Below are 12,914 nucleotides of genomic sequence, written 5' to 3'. Positions count from 1 at the left end.
TCTGCCACCCACTGTGTCCCCCCGTCTCGCCCAGTCCCAGTTTGGGACACTCGGAGCCTCCCCCATGTCCCCCCACCAGAATTTGGGACAGCAGGAGTGTCACCTATGCCCCCCCCCCCATGTCCCCCTATCCCAGTTTGGGACAATGGGAGTGTCACCTGTGTCCCTCCTGTGTCCTCCTGTCTGTCCTTGTGTCCCCTCCTGTGTCCCCATGTCCTCCCATGTCCCCGCAGTGTCCCCCGCAGTGTCACCTGTGTCCCTCCGGTGTCCTCCTGTCTGTCCTTGTGTCCCCAGTGTCCCCATGATCTCCCATGTCCCCGCAGTGTCCCTGCAGTGTCCCCGTGTCCCTGGTGTCCCTCATTGCTGGGTGTGTCCCCATCCCGCAGTGTCCCCATGTCCCCACATGTCCCCATCCCTCCACGTCCCTGCAGTGTCCCCATGTCCCCTGATGTCCCCCGATGTCCCCGTGTCCCCCCATGTCCCCCGATGTCCCCCGATGTCCCCTGATGTCCCCCGATGTCCCCCCATGTCCCCCGATGTCCCCTGATGTCCCCGTGTCCCCCCATGTCCCCTGATGTCCCCCATGTCCCCCGATGTCCCCCGATGTCCCCTGATGTCCCCGTGTCCCCCAGGTGCATTTCCTGCGCCAGGGCTGCGGCGATGACCGGGTCTGCCAGAGCCACCTGGAGCTGCGGCCGCGCTTCTGCGCCCGCCTTGGGGACAGCGACTTCCTGGCCCTGCCCCGGTGAGGGGACAGCAGGGGACAGCGCCACCGGGGGGGGGTGGCACTGCCAGCCTGGGGGAACCGCCCCCGAGTGCCCTGGGGTGTCACCAAGGGAGGGACAGGGGTGAGGATGGCAGTGCCACCTTCACCCTGAGTACTCTGGGGTGTGACCAAGGGAGGGACAGGGGTGAGGATGGCACTGCCACCCTGGGGTCACCGCCCTGGGGAGCCCTGACTGCCCTGGGGTGTCACCAAGAAAGTGACAGGGGCGAGGATGGCACTGCCACCTTCACCCTGAGTGCCCAGGGGTGTGACCAAGGGAGGGACAGGGGTGAGCATGGCACTGCCACCTTCGCCCTGGGGTGTCACCAAGGGAGGGACAGGAGCGAGGATGGCACTGCCACCTTCACCCCGAGTGCCCTGGGGTGTGACCAAGGGACAGACAGGGATGAGGATGGCAGTGCCACCTTCACCCTGAGCGCTCTGGGGTGTGACCAAGGGAGGGACAGGAGCGAGGATGGCACTGCCACCCTGGGGTCACCGCCCTGGGGAGCCCTGACTGCCCTGGGGTGTCACCAAGAAAGTGACAGGGGCGAGGATGGCACTGCCACCTTCACCCTGAGTGCCCTGGGGTGTCACCAAGGTGGTCACGCGTACAAGGGTGGCACTGCCGCCCTCCCAGGGATGTCCCCAAGGTGTCACACGTACAAGGGTGGCACTGCCACCTTCACCCTGAGTGCCCAGGGATGTCCCCAAGGTGTCACGCATACAAGGGTGGCACTGCCGCCCTCCCAGGGATGTCCCCAAGGTGTCACGCGTACAAGGGTGGCACTGCCGCCCTCCCAGGGATGTCCCCAAGGTGTCACAGGTGTCGCTGCCCCGCAGGGACGAGGACGGCGCTGCCATCCTGGCCATCGGTGACCAGAAGGACGTGGCCCTGGAGCTGCAGGTGACCAACGAGCCCTCGGACCCCGCGCAGCCGGACAGGGACGGGGACGACGCCCACCAGGCCCTGCTGGTGGCATCGCTGCCCCCCCGAGCTGCCCTACGCTGCCATCCGGGCCGAGGAGAGCGCGGTGAGATGGGACACGGGGACAGGGACAGGGATGGGGACAGGGACACGGGGACAGGGACACAGGGATGGGGACAGGGACACGGGGACAGGGACAGGGACACAGGGATGGGCAGGGACACGGGGACAGGGACAGGGACACAGGGATGGGGACAGGGACATGGGGACAGGGACAGGGACACAGGGATGGGGACAGGGACACGGGGACAGGGACACAGGGATGGGGACAGGGACACGGGGACAGGGACAGAGGGACAGGGACAGGGACACGGGGACAGGGACAGGGACACAGGGATGGGGACAGGGACAGGGACAGGGACAGGGACACGGGGACAGGGACAGGGACAGGGACACAGGGATGGGGACAGGGACAGGGCATGGGAACAGGGACGGGGACAGGGACAGGGACAGGGATGGGGACAGGGATGGGGACACAGGGACAGGGACAGGGACACAGGACGGGGACAGGGATGGGGACGGGGACAGGGACAGGGACACAGGGATGGGGACAGGGACAGGGCATGGGAACAGGGACGGGGACAGGGACAGGGCATGGGAACAGGGACGGGGACAGGGACACAGGGACAGGGACGGGGACAGGGACAGGGGCAGGGACACAGGGACAGGGACGGGGACACAGGGACACAGGGACAGGGACACAGGGACGGGGACACAGGGACACAGGGACAGGGCATGGGAACAGGGACAGGGACAGGGACACAGGGACACAGGGACGGGGACACAGGGACACAGGGACAGGGACACAGGGACGGGGACACAGGGACGGGGACAGGGACGGGGACACAGGGACAGGGACACAGGAATGGGGACAGGGACACAGGGACCGGGACAGGGACAGGGGCAGGGACAGGGACACAGGGACACAGGGACACAGGGACAGGGACGGGGACACAGGGACAGGGACACAGGGACACAGGGGACACAGGGATGGGGGACACAGGGACAGGGACAGGGACACAGGGGACAGGGACAGGGACAGGGACGGGGACAGGGACACGGGGATGGGGACAGGGATGGTGACACGGGAACAGGGATGGGGGCAGGAACACAGGGGACAGGGACAGGACAGGGACAGGGACAGGGGATGGGGACAGTGACCAGAGACAGAGACACAGGGGACAGGGGACAGAGGGACAGATGGGGACAAGGGACAGGAGGGGCAGGGGGATGGTCCTGGGGGTCACTCCTGGGTCACTCTGGGGTCACTCTGGGGGTGCCCTCAGGGTTGGGGTCACTCCGGGGTCACTCCTGGGGTCACTCTGTGGTCACTCTGGGGGTGACCCCGGGTGCCACAGGGGGGACTCAGGGTTGGGGTCATTCTGGGGTCACTCTGGGGTCACTCTGGGTCACTCTGTGGTCAGTCTGGGGGTGCTCTCAGGGTTGGGGTCATTCTGGGGTCACTCTGTGGTCACTCTGTGTCACTCTGGGGGTGACCCCGGGCTCACCCCTGTCCCCCCCATTCCATCCCCAGGTTCTGTGCTTGGCCAACCCCAACGGCTCCAGGGTGGAGTGCGAGCTGGGGAACCCCCTCAAACGGGGGCTCAGGTGGGCGCAGCCCCCTCCCCAACCCCCCCCCAGGACCCCCCCCCGACCCCCCTGAACCCCCCCAGCGCTCACCTGCCCCTCCCCAGGTGCGCTTCTTCCTCATCCTCAGCACCTCGGGCGTCTCCATCCACACCTCGGAGCTGGAGGTGCTGCTGGAGCTCAACACGTGAGCTGGGCAGGGGGATGGAGACCCCCGGGGGGGCTGGGGACCCCCAAAGTGGGGATGGAGACCCCCGGGGTGGGGATGGAGACCCCCGGGGGGGGCTGGGGACCCCCAAAGTGGGGCTGGAGACCCCCAAAGTGGGGATGGAGACCCCCGGGGGGGCTGGGGACCCCCAAAGTGGGGTGGGACCCCCAGGGTGGGGATGGAGACCCCCGGGATTGGGGATGGGACCCCCGGGGTTTGGGGATCCCGGGATTGGGGATGGAGACCCCCGGGATTGGGGGATGGGACCCCCGGGGTTTGGGGTGGGACCCCCAGGGTGGGGATGGAGACCCCCGGGATTGGGGATGGGACCCCCGGGGTTTGGGGATCCCAGGATTGGGGATGGGACCCCCGGGGTTTGGGGAATGGGACCCCTAGGACTGGGGGATGGAGACCCCCAGAGTGGGGACGGAGACCCCTGGAGACCCCCTGGAGGGGGGATGGGACCCGCAGGGTTTGGGGGCCAGAACCCGGGGATGTTGAGGGTGAAGAGCTCTGGGGAATTTGGGGTTTGGAGTCCCCAGGGTTTGGGGTCGGAGCCCTGGGGGCTTTGGGGATGGAGACCCCCGGGATTTGGGGGCTGGGATCCCAAAGGATTTGGGGTCAGAGACCGAGGATTTGGGGGCTGGGATCCCAAGGGATTTGGGGTCAGACCCCCAGGATTTGGGGTTAAAGCCCCAGGATTTGGGGTCAAAGCCCCAGGATTTGGGGTCTGGGATCCCAGGAGTTTTGGGGGCTGGAATCCCAGGGGATTCGGGATCACACCCCCAGACTTTGGGTCCCAGAGCCCCACTGGATTTGGGGTCACACCCCCAGACTTTGGGTCCCAGAGCCCCACTGGATTTGGGGTCACAGCCCCCAGACTTTGGGGTCCCAGACCCCCACAGAATTCGGGAACAAAACCCCGGCAGTTTCAGACTCCGACCCCCAACATTTAGGGTCGGGGGGCTGCAATTTGGGGTTCACCCCCCCCCCCCCCCACACACACACACGCCCTTTGGGGTTTTTCCTTTTGGGGTTTCACCCCCCAAGCCCAAATCCCCCCAGGACCAGCGAGCAGCCGGGGCTGGAGCCGGTGGTTGCCCGCGCCCGCGTGGTCATCGAGCTGCCCCTGGCCGTGAGCGGGTGAGCGGGGTCGGCTTTTGGGCTTTTGGGGTTTTGGGGTGCTCAGGGGGCGGGTTTGGGGGTCGGGACCCCCCAACCTCACAGCAGGGATGTCCCCACAGCGTGGCCGTGCCCCCCCGGCTGTTCTTTGGGGGGCAGGTGCTGGGGGAGAGCGCGGTGAAGAGGGAGAGCCAGGTGGGCAGCGCCGTCCGCTTCGAGGTCACGGTGAGAGACACCCCGAAATGGAGACACCAAAACGGACCCCCCCAAAATTACAGACCCCAAAATGGACCCTGAAAACAGAGACCCCAAAATTACAGACCCGAAAATGGACCCTAAAAACAGAGACCCCAAAATGGAGACCCCAAAATGGACCCTAAAAACAGAGACCCCAAAATGGAGACCCCAAAATTACAGACACCAAAATGGACCCTAAAAACAGAGACCCCAAAATTACAGACCCGAAAATGGACCCTAAAAACAGAGACCCCAAAATGGAGACCCCAAAATGGACCCTAAAAACAGAGACCCCAAAATGGAGACCCCAAAATTACAGACACCAAAATGGACCCCAAAATGGAGACCCCAAAATGGACCCTAAAAACAGAGACCCCCAAACTAGACCCAAAAACAGAGACACCAAAATGGACCCCAAAACAGAGACCCCAAAATAGAGACACTCCAAAACAGAGACCCCAAAATAGAGATCTCCAAACAGACCCTAAAAACAGAGACCCCAAAACGGAGACAGAGACCCTCCCCCCCGCACCAGGACCCCAAAACCAAAATGGGGTCAGGGTTCCATACAGGGGCTGTTTTTGGGGTTCAGGGCCATTTCCCCCCGTGCCCCCCAGGTGTCGCAGCGGGGGCCGGTGCTCAGGACCCCTGGCTCGGGTGCTGTTTATGGGGGTTCAGGGCTGTTTTTGGGGTTCAGGGCTGTTTTTGGGGTTCAGAGCTGTTTTTGGGGTTCAGGGCTGTTTTTGGGGGTTCAGGGCTGTTTTTGGGGGTCAGGGCTGTTTTTGGGGTTCAGGCCCATTCCCATCCCTTTCCCCCAGGTGTCGCAGCGGGGGCCGGTGCTCCGGGGCCCTGGCTCGGGTGCTGTTTATGGGGGTTCAGGGCTGTTTTGGGGGGTTCGGGGCTGTTTTTGGGGTCCAGGCCCATTTCCCCCCGTGCCCCCCAGGTGTCGCAGCGGGGGCCGGTGCTCCGCAGCCCCGGCGCTGCCGCCCTGACGGTGCAGTGGCCGCTGGAGCTGCCCAACGGGAAGTGGCTCCTGTACCCGCTGAGCCTGGAGCTGGGCACCCCCCCCGTGCCCTGCAGCCCCCCGGGCAACCCCCTGCGCCTCGCCCTGGTGAGTGACCAGGGGGCCCAAAGGTGGCCTGGGTGCTTGGGGTGGTGTCCAGAGGTGTCCTGGGGTGTCCAGGGAGTGACCAGGGCTGCCCAAAGGTGTCCAGGAGTGTCCAAAGGGTGCCCAGGGGTGGCCAGAGGTGTCCTGGGGGCATTCAGGGGTGTCCAGAGGTGTTCTGGGTGCTTGGGGTGGTGTCCAGAGGTGCCCAGGGGTGTCCAGGGAGTGACCGGGGGTGCCCAAAGGTGGCCAAAGGCATCCAGAGGTGTCCAGAGGGTTTGGGGTGGTGTCCAGAGGTGTCCCGGGAGTGTCCAAGGACGGTCAGAGGTGGCCAGAGATGTCCTGGGGGTGCCCAGGGGTGTCCAGGGGTGTCCAAAGGGTGTCCAGGGGTGGTCAGAGGTGGCCAAAGGATGCCCAGAGATGTCCTGGGGGTGTCCTGGGGTGCCCAGGGGTGCCCGGGGGTCTCTGCCCCCTCTCCCATGCCCATCTTTGCCCCCCCAGGAGCCGCCGGGCCGGGAGGAGCCCCCTGAGGAGGCCCCGGCCCGCTCGTGGTGGGTGCCCGCGGGGAGGAAGAGGAGGAACGTGACCCTGGTGAGGGGGGTTTGGCTTTGGGGGGGCACCTCATGGCGTTTGGGGTCCTCCTCCTTTGGGGGGGCCTCTGTTCCCAGGATCCCCCCGGTCCCAGTGCCCCATTTTGGGGTGTCCCCATTTTGGGGTGTCCCCATTCCTGAGGTCACTCCATTCCTGATGTCCCCGGGCTCTGTCCTGCCCTGTCCCCACATGCCCTGGCTGTCCCCATCCCCTGGCTGTCCCCATCGCTGGTGTCCTCGTTTGTGGGCTGTCCCCACTTTGTCACCGCCCCATTTTGGGATTTCCCCATTCCCGAGGTGTCCCCGCATTGTCCCCTGTTTCTGGGGTGTCCCCTCACTGTCCCCACCCTGTCCCCTCTCTGTGCCAGGACTGTGCCCGGGGCACGGCTCGGTGCCGCCCGTTCCGGTGCCCGCTGCCGTCGCTGGAGCGCTCGGAACTGCGGGCGCGGGGGCGCCTCTGGAACGGGACCTTCCTGGAGGTCAGGAGAGACCCCGGGCTGGGGAGGGGGCTCAGCCCGGCCGGGACCCCCCCACCAAATCCCCAATTTGCCATCCCAGGAGTTCCTGGACGTGGAGAACCTGGAGCTGATCGTGCGCGCCGAGGTCTCGGTGTCCTCCCCCCGCGGCAACGTCGTCATCAGGGACGCGGTGGCACAGGTGGGGACAGCCCTGGGGACACCTGGGGACATCTGGGGACATCTGGGGACACCTCTGGGGACACCCCCAGGGACACCCCTGGGGACACCTCTGGGGACACCTGGGGACATCTGGGGACGCACCCAGGGACACCCCTGGGGACACCTCTGGGGACACATTTGGGACCCTCGAACACTCCTGGGGACACCCTTGGGGACACCCCTGGAGACACCTCTGGGGACATCTGGGGACACCCCCAGGGACACCCCCGGGACACCCCCAGGGACACCCCCGGGGACACCCCTGGGGACACCTTCAGGGACACCCCTGGGGACACCTCTGGGGACACCCCCAGGGACACCCCCGGGACACCCCCAGGGACACCCCTGGGGACACCCCTGGGGACACCTCTGGGGACACCTTCAGGGACACCCCTGGGACCCTCAGGCACTCCTGGGGACACTTGGTGGCACCCAGGGACACCACTGGGGACATCCCTATGAACACTCCTGGGGACACCTGGTGACATCCATGGAGACACCCAAGACCCCCAGACCCCCCTGGGGACACCCCCAGAACCTCCCCATGATCCCCTCAGAGACCCCCCCACCAATGTCCCCTGATGTCCCCACTGACCCCTGTGTGACCCCAGTGTGACCCCTGTGACCCCCGTGTGACCCCTGTGACCCCTGTGACCCCGCAGATGTCGGTGTCCCTGCACCTGGACCCGGGCGTGGCCGTGGCCGCCGTGCCCTGGTGGGTGCTGCCGCTGGCGGTGCTGCTGGGGCTGCTGCTGCTGGCGCTGCTCGTGCTGGGGCTCTGGAAGGTGAGGCACCCCCCTGCTATCGCGATATGGCACGATAGGGCACGATACAGCGTCGTATGTCGCGATATGGCTCCACAGAGCGCGGCATATCGCGATACAGCGTGATGCAAGGTGGCGTATTGCGATACACACCTTGCTGTCTTGTGCCGTATCGCGATATCCCATTCTGTCCAGCGCCATATCGTGATATATCCTGTGCTCTCTGGTACCATATCATCATATCCCATGCTCTCTGGTGCCGTGTCAAGATATACCCCACACTGCCTGGTGCCGTATCGCGATATCTCACTGTGTCCAGTGCCATATCATGATGTATCACTCAGTCTGATGCCATATCGCAAAATATCACTCTGTCCAGTGCCATATCGTGATATCTCACTCTGTCCAGTGCCATATCACAATATATCACTCTGTCTGGTGCCGTATTGCGATATTTCACTCTGTCCAGTGCCATATCGTGATATCTCACTCTGTCCAGTGCCATATCACGATATATCACTCTGTCTGGTGCCATATCGCGATATGTCACTGTGTCCCGTGCCATATCATGATATATCTCACTCTGCCCGGTGCCATGTCGCGATATATCCCACTGCCTGGTGCCGTGTCACGATACGTCACTGTGCCCGGTGCCATGTCGCGATATATCCCACTGCCCGTTGCCATGTCGCGATACGTCACTGTGCCCGGTGCCATGTCGCGACATCCCCGTGCCCTGTCTCCCCAGCTGGGTTTTTTCCGGCGGGCGGCAGCAGCCCCGCCCCCGGCCGTGCCGCGGTTCCGGGCCGTGCGCATCCCGCGGGAGCAGCGGCCCCAGGCCCGCGAGGGCCACACCGGAACCATCCTGCGGCCACAGTGGGCGGCCGGACCCACGGACAGGGACGGCGACGGCGCCGCGCCCGGACCCGCCTGACGGACATGGCATGGACAGACGGACGCAGCACGGACACAGGGATGGACACGGGATGGACATGGGAGGGACCCACGGACAGGGACGGCGACAGCGCCACGCCCGGACCCGCCTGATGGACGTGGCGTGGACAGACGGACGCGGCGCGGATGGACAGACGGACACCCACGGACAGACGGACACGGCGCGGATGGACAGATGGGCACGGCTGGAGGGACGGGCGTGGCCGGATAGACAGACACGGCCGGACAGACGGACACGGCGCAGGTGGACAGATGGACACATCACGGACAGACAGACATGGGACGGATGGACACAGCATGGATGGACAGATGGACACAGCTGGACAGACGGACACGGCACAGGTGGACAGATGGACACAGCACAGACACGGGGATGGACACGGCATGGACAGATAGAGACAGCTGGACAGACAGACACGGCACGGATGGACAGATGGACACGGTGTGGACACGGGGATAGACACAGCTGGACAGACGGACATGGGAGGGACAGGGATGGGGACAGCACTGCGCCAGGACCCGCCCGACCAACACCGACAGACAGATGGACACGGCACAGACACATGGACACAGCACAGATGGATATGGATAGACAGATGGACATGGGGATGGACATGGCATGAGCACAGCATGGACAAATGGACACAGGGATGGACAGGGGACATGGACAGATGGACACGGGGACAGACACAGCTGGACAGATGGACGTGGGATGGACATAGGACAGGGATGGGCTGCAGACACCTGGACCCACATGAGGGACATCTGGGGTGGACACAGGGTGGACTCAGGACATGGGATAAGGGACACCGGACAGGGGACACGGACACAGGACCGGGACGGTCGCTGGCTGTGCCCTGGGAAGGCCCCAGGAGGCCCCACCATGTCCTGGAGCCCCCAGGACGGGCAGTGGCCGGACAGAGCCACGGCCCCAGGGGTCAGTTTGGCCCCAGGGGTCACTTTGTCTCCATGGGTCACTTTTTGTCCCCAATAAAATGCGCTGACCCCACACTGACCCCGAGTGATGCTTCAGTGTCCAGGGACTGCCGCCATTATGGGTGTGGTGGCCGCCATGATGGGCGTGCCGACCGCCATGATGGATTGAGGCCGCCATGACGGTTGTGGTGGCCGCCATGATGGGTGTAGCAGCCGCCATGATGGATTGGGGCCTCCCTGATTGATGCGGCGGCCGCCATTAGGGTCGTGGAGGCCGCCATGATGGATTGAGGCCGCCATGTTTGATGTGGCGGCCGCCGTGATGGGAGTGGCCTCTTCTCCGTCAGGCCAGGACGTGTCTCCCGCACTAGCCGGACACGCTCCCACCCCACGGCTCCGTCCCGGCCGTTCCGGACCCGCCACAACCCGGCAATGACGCCTGCAGCGCCTGAAGTGCGGCCTTACCCCCACTCAAGATGGCGCCGCACTCTGAGGCTTCAGCGGAACCTCCAACATGGCGGCGCCCGCTGCTGAGCCAGTGACGTCATTCTGCTTCCGGCGCGGGCCGGAAGTGGCGCCGCCATGGCGGCCGGGAGCTGCTGGGGCTGGTGAGGCCGGGGGAGGCCTTGGGGACACCGGGAGGGGATTTGGGGACACCGGGGGGACCATGGGGACACCGGGAGGGATTTGGGGACACCGGGGGGACCATGGGGACACCGGGAAGGGCTTGGGGACACCGGGGGGGCCTTGGGGACAGCGATGGTGGCGGTCGGGGCGGGGGGGTCGGAATCGCGCCCGCGTCAGGCCCGGAGTTGGGGCTGGGGGCGCCGTGAGGGCCCCGCGCCCTCTTCGTGTTCCCTCAGTGTCCCCAGACCACCCGTGTCACCTCAGTGTCCCCATCTTGTTCCCAGTCCCTCCTCATGTCCGCTCTGCTGTCCCCAGTGTCCCCAAGCGTCCCTCAGTGTCCCCCAGGGTGTGGTGGCACCCAGGAGGTGACACTGAGGGTCCTTTGTCCCCTCCCTGTCTCCTCCCCTGTGTCCCCATTGTCCCCAACCCCCTCCCCAAGTGTGGTGTGACCCCTGAGGTGACACTGGGGTGACATTTCTGTGTCCCCAGCTGCCACCATGGCCACCAGTGTCCCCTCCATGTCCCCCTGCCCTGTGTCCCCATTGTCCCCAGGCTGTGTCACAGTCCTGGGGTGACACTGAGGTGACATTTTTTTGTCCCCAGATGCCACCATGGCCACCAGCCGCTCCGAGGACGAGGAGTCCCTGGCGGGGCCCAAGCGGGGCCCGGCCACCCCCGTGGGGACTGTCCCCAAACGGCGCAGCTCCTCCAGGTAAGGGACACCCAGGGGACATTGGGGACACCAGGGACAGTTAGGGGACAGCCAGGGGACACAGGGCAGGGACTGTCCCCAAACGGCGCAGCTCCTCCAGGTAAGGGACACCCAGGGGACATTGGGGACACCTTGGGGACACCAGGGGACACAGGGAAGGGACACAGGGACAGGGACTGTCCCCAAATGGCGCAGCTCCTCCAGGTAAGGGACAATGGGGACACTGGGGACACCCAGGGGTCACTGGGGACACAGGGAGGGGACAGAGAGTAGGTGGAGACACAAGGAGGGGACACAGGGAGGGGACACGGGGGACATAGGAGAGACATGAGAGGAGGCTGGGGGGTTTGGGGACACTTGGGGACACTCCAGGAGGACCCCGTGCTCCACCCAGTCCGTCCCAGTCTGTCCCAGTCACTCCCAGTCCGTTCCAGGCTCATCAAGCATCGGAAATTCAACAATGAGCTGACGAGTCCAGCCTGGCCAGGCCCCCCAGTCCATCCCAGTTAACCCCAGTCAATCCCAGTGCCCCGTGCTGCTCTCCCAGTGGCTCCCAGTCCCTCCCAGTGGCTCCCAGTTAATCCCAGTTTGGTTTTTGGGTTCATCAAGCATCGCAAGTTCGATGACGAGCTGGTTGAGTCCAGCCTGGCCAAGCCCCCCAGTCCATCCCAGTTAATCCAAGCTCCCTCCCAGTCCATCCCAGTTAACTCCAGTCAATCCCAGCTCCCTCCCACTGGGTCCCAGTCCCTCCCAGTGGCTCCCAGTCAATCCCAGTTTGGTTTTTAAGTTCATCAAGCGTCGCAAGTTCGACGACGAGCTGGTCGAGTCCAGCCTGGCCAAGCCCCCCCAGTCCATCCCAGTTAACTCCAGTCCATCCCAGTTAACTCCAGTCCATCCCAGTTAACTGCAGTCCATCCCAGTTAACTCCAGTTAACTCCAGTCAATCCCAGCTCACTCCCAGTGGTTCCCAGTCCCTCCCAGTGGCTCCCAGTCCATCCCAGTTTGTTTTCCAGGTTCATCAAGTGTCGCAAGTTCGACGACGAGCTGGTCGAGTCCAGCCTGGCCAAGCCCGCGAGTCCATCCCAGTTAACTCCAGTCCATCCCAGCTCCCTCCCAGTGGTTCCCAGTCCCTCCCAGCTCCCTCCCAGTGGTTCCCAGTCCCTCCCAGTGGCTCCCAGTCCATCCCAGTTTGTTTTCCAGGTTCATCAAGCGTCGCAAGTTCGACGACGAGCTGGTCGAGTCCAGCCTGGCCAAGCCCCCCAGTCCATCCCAGTTAACTCCAGTCCATCCCAGTTAACTCCAGTCCATCCCAGTTAACTGCAGTCAATCCCAGCTCCCTCCCAGTGGCTCCCAGTCCCTCCCAGTGGTTCCCAGTCCCTCCCAGTCCCTCCCAGTCACTCCCAGTTTGTTTTCCAGGTTCATCAAGCGTCGCAAGTTCGACGACGAGCTGGTCGAGTCCAGCCTGGCCAAGTCCTCGCGGGCCAAGGGGGGCCCTGAGCCCCCCCCCAGACCCGGGGGGGCCGCGGGGCCGGCGGGGGGGGGAGGGGCGGCCGCCGAGCCCCCCCCGGGCGAGAGGAAAAAGGTGGGAGAAACTGGGAAAAATGGGAATTTGGGGGGAATTTGGGATTATGGGGTTTGGGG

General features: G+C 64.7%; 2 protein-coding genes across 2 annotated transcripts in view; both read left to right on the top strand.

Moving 5' to 3' along the window:
- LOC134434229 (integrin alpha-7-like) overlaps positions 1 to 10,007 on the top strand; it is a 36,605-nt gene extending 26,598 nt beyond the window's left edge. The window contains 13 exon segments of the mRNA XM_063182910.1: positions 633 to 745; positions 1,610 to 1,800; positions 3,041 to 3,093; positions 3,289 to 3,356; positions 3,442 to 3,528; positions 4,615 to 4,692; positions 4,794 to 4,896; positions 5,852 to 6,019; positions 6,515 to 6,604; positions 6,972 to 7,082; positions 7,162 to 7,260; positions 7,943 to 8,065; positions 8,793 to 10,007. Coding sequence (XP_063038980.1) covers positions 633 to 745; positions 1,610 to 1,800; positions 3,041 to 3,093; positions 3,289 to 3,356; positions 3,442 to 3,528; positions 4,615 to 4,692; positions 4,794 to 4,896; positions 5,852 to 6,019; positions 6,515 to 6,604; positions 6,972 to 7,082; positions 7,162 to 7,260; positions 7,943 to 8,065; positions 8,793 to 8,978 — 1,470 coding nt within the window. The 3' untranslated portion in view covers positions 8,979 to 10,007.
- Positions 10,008 to 10,448: 441 nt separating this feature from the next.
- On the top strand, positions 10,449 to 12,649 carry LOC134434228 (microspherule protein 1-like). The gene is made up of 3 exons (XM_063182909.1): positions 10,449 to 10,542; positions 11,165 to 11,273; positions 12,287 to 12,649. The coding sequence occupies exons 1-3, from the start codon at positions 10,449 to 10,451 to the stop codon at positions 12,588 to 12,590; spliced, it is 507 nt and encodes a 168-aa protein (XP_063038979.1). The 3' UTR covers positions 12,591 to 12,649.
- Positions 12,650 to 12,914: the final 265 nt, after the last annotated feature.

This window comes from Melospiza melodia, unplaced genomic scaffold, assembly GCF_035770615.1.
Source record: "Melospiza melodia melodia isolate bMelMel2 unplaced genomic scaffold, bMelMel2.pri scaffold_338, whole genome shotgun sequence".
In the NCBI taxonomy this organism is placed as follows: domain Eukaryota; kingdom Metazoa; phylum Chordata; class Aves; order Passeriformes; family Passerellidae; genus Melospiza; species Melospiza melodia.
This window is presented reverse-complemented; position numbering and strand designations above follow the sequence as displayed.